Here is a 2,852-nt window from a genome sequence, read left to right as displayed (position 1 = left end):
TTCCCTAAAGACTACAGAGCTCCTTTAAATGAAAGGTTAAAGATCACATTGTCACATGAATGTGACAAGATAGATTATTTTTGTAGCATGATACAGATTCTCCATCCAGCTCCAGGTAAGGTCCTCCAGTGCATCTCCAAGAACTACCTAATGACACCTTGAAGGTTCAAACTCTCAGCATAAAAGCAGAAGTTGCATAAAGTTCACCTGATCTTACAGTTCAATTCAAGCAAGTTCCAGCTTAGTTTTGCTGCAAGGTTTCCTCAACATTGAGGATCCACACCCTCACTGGAGTGAACTACTTTACACTCACATAATGCACATTTTTGAAGACTTACAAGTTGCAGCTAACCTGTTAGAAGCTCTAGTTTATGTTGAATTTTCAAAATGGACATGCAAAGTTAACAAAATGGATGCATTTCAAGAGAAAAATTTCAACAGTTGCCACACCTTCCTTAAAAGTGTCAGCTTTAATGCAGTTTTGCCCCATTGTTGCTCATTCCCACCTTGTATTGCAGCACACAGCCAGCAAACAGCTCACCCATTCCACATCTGCAGTTCTGCTCCTGAAAGCACATTGTTAAACAGATACAGATACTGATCTGGATTTAAAAACCAGCAAAAAAATGCTGGTTATTGCCAAGTTGCAGAGAAATACAGAATCTTGCCAGCAGACCTGTGTGAGGCAATGCACTGTGGCACAGAGGCTAGAGAACGCAGCACACTTAGACCAGCATCACTCTTACATGCTCTGTTGTTACCAGACTGCCAGAGAAGCACAGAAAAACTACAACTGATGTTAGCAGTAAGTCAGCACCCCGCACTGTGGATGGACCCTGTCAGAAGAGCAAGAGTTCACTCCACAGTTTAGAGAGATGATATAGCAGAAAAGACTTAAGAGAACAGAAAGCACTCCTAAAACACTGCTTTCTCCCCCCCTCCACAGAAATCAAAGTTGTCAAGACAAAAAGAGAGGAAATAATGTAATTTTTCTTGCACAGAACAGAGAATAAGTATAAAGTTTTGGGATCTGAGTAATGTGATTCATGTTTGTAAGCAGTCATTGTAAGTCCTGCCAGGCAATCCTTCTACCAGCCTTCTAAGTTACAAAACACTACCTTCTATTGATTACCAAACAACTGTTTGGACATAATTCTTAGAAAAAGCAGTACTTCTAGAAACACTTTTCTGGCTTTGTTGTAATCATTACTTACAGATAATCTTAAAAGATTAGGTTCACATTAGCTTGAGATCTCACAGTGAAAAGGTTAACTCAAGATTACTTCAGTATCAATTTAAAAGCTGGAGAATAACTGCCTGAATACTTCCCTGAACAGAGTATCTTGTGGAAGAAACTAGTTCCCTTATTTTGGTAAAGTAAAACTCATTGAGTATGTTACCAATTAGTTACATTGGTAACTAATGTTACCGGAGCAGACTCCCATACTCGGACATGGGTGCCACAACCAACAGCCTGGGGCAATGGTCTCCACACAGAAACCCCTCAAGAACTGTATGTTGATTAAAACCTTTCATGGTAAAGGAATTGATGAAGCCCACAGAGGATCAGACTCACTGACCTCAGAGCACTGTTGTTAACAAATAGGCATCTCTGAAGAACCTGTAGCAAGGACTTCCAACCCTATTTAACCTGTCAGCAGCTGAGGCAATGATACATTATCGCTACCAAGAAGTCCGTAAGTGCTGCAGGTGTCTGCGACCTAGCAAGTACTGAGGAGCAAAGGTTACAGCATAAAAGCCGATGTGAACCACTTGGCTAAACAATTAACTCAGGGATGTACCTGTCTTATTCAAAGTTTCTCAGTACCAGCACTCTGGGAGCTGGTGCTATCACCATCCCCAATTGTGACAGAAATTTTAGCTTCCTAGCCTCTGCAATGCTTCATTTAAAACAAAGACTTGTGCTCAACACAGGTGTAACCAGGCACCGCTGCACCTGCCTCAGGAAGTCAAAGCACAGGCACTTGTAACAGGAGGGGCATCCTTTAGGAGATATGGGGAGTAAAGGGCCCAAGCTAACACTCCAGATAAGTTGGTAAAGCTCTGAAGACACAATGACTAGGTCGGTCAGTCTTTGAAATTTAACCTTAATCAAGCTTTAGTAGGAATAATGCAGAACTTTTCCAAGTACATCTTAGTAATCCACCTTAGAACAATCTTTAATAAATTACTTGTTTAAAGGTTATGGATCTTAGCCTAGCTTATTACCACACAGGATTTTTCCCTACTTACTCCAAGTTCTTGTGTAACAGGTAGTCATAATCATTATTTGGATTACTTTAGGACAAAAGCTACTATCAATCATCAGGAGCCAATTAGTAAAGGTAAACCAGGTTCAGCTGCCCAGCCTCGGTTTTCCTTAACCTAACACTGATATATTTAAGCAATACCGCATCCCCTTAACATACCAGACCCACCACTTGCAGTGCCTCGCAGCCTTCGGGAGCTGCGTTTGCTACACGCACTGAAGTTTTCTTGCTGCCTGTCATCTGCTCGCAAGCGGACGGGAGCAGACGCCCATACTCGGACACGGGTGCCAGAACCGACAGCTCGGGGCGGTGGTCTCCACGCAGAAACCCCTCAAGAAGCACCATCTGAAGCAGAGATGCGTCACCTGTTGTTCGACAACGCCGCCGCGTTATCTTCCGGCAAAATTTTTTCCTGCTTGAGGACACGAACATGCAAAACCTCTTTAGCTGCCAAAGGCGGGAGAAGAGGCTTGTGCTCCCCGTGGGGGCCGGCCCTGCCCGAGCCCCACGCGGTGGGACGGGCTGCCCCGGGCTCTCTCGGCACACGACTGAAGAAAGAAGCCACCGCGCCCGGCGGCGGCA

At 44.0% G+C, this 2,852-nt stretch overlaps 1 protein-coding gene across 1 annotated transcript in view; it reads right to left on the bottom strand.

The window, feature by feature from the left end:
• The window catches only part of MYO1E (myosin IE), a gene marked incomplete at both ends in the record, with an annotated part of 77,568 nt that extends 74,886 nt beyond the window's left edge, over window positions 1–2,682 (bottom strand). The window contains one exon of the mRNA XM_010142375.1: window positions 2,430–2,682. Within this exon, the coding sequence (XP_010140677.1) occupies window positions 2,430–2,682 (253 nt within the window). The remainder of the gene's footprint in view (window positions 1–2,429) is intronic.
• Between the last annotated feature and the right edge of the window lie 170 nt (window positions 2,683–2,852).

Source organism: Buceros rhinoceros, unplaced genomic scaffold, assembly GCF_000710305.1.
Source record: "Buceros rhinoceros silvestris isolate BGI_N320 unplaced genomic scaffold, ASM71030v1 scaffold13638, whole genome shotgun sequence".
NCBI lineage: Eukaryota > Metazoa > Chordata > Aves > Bucerotiformes > Bucerotidae > Buceros > Buceros rhinoceros.
This window is presented reverse-complemented; position numbering and strand designations above follow the sequence as displayed.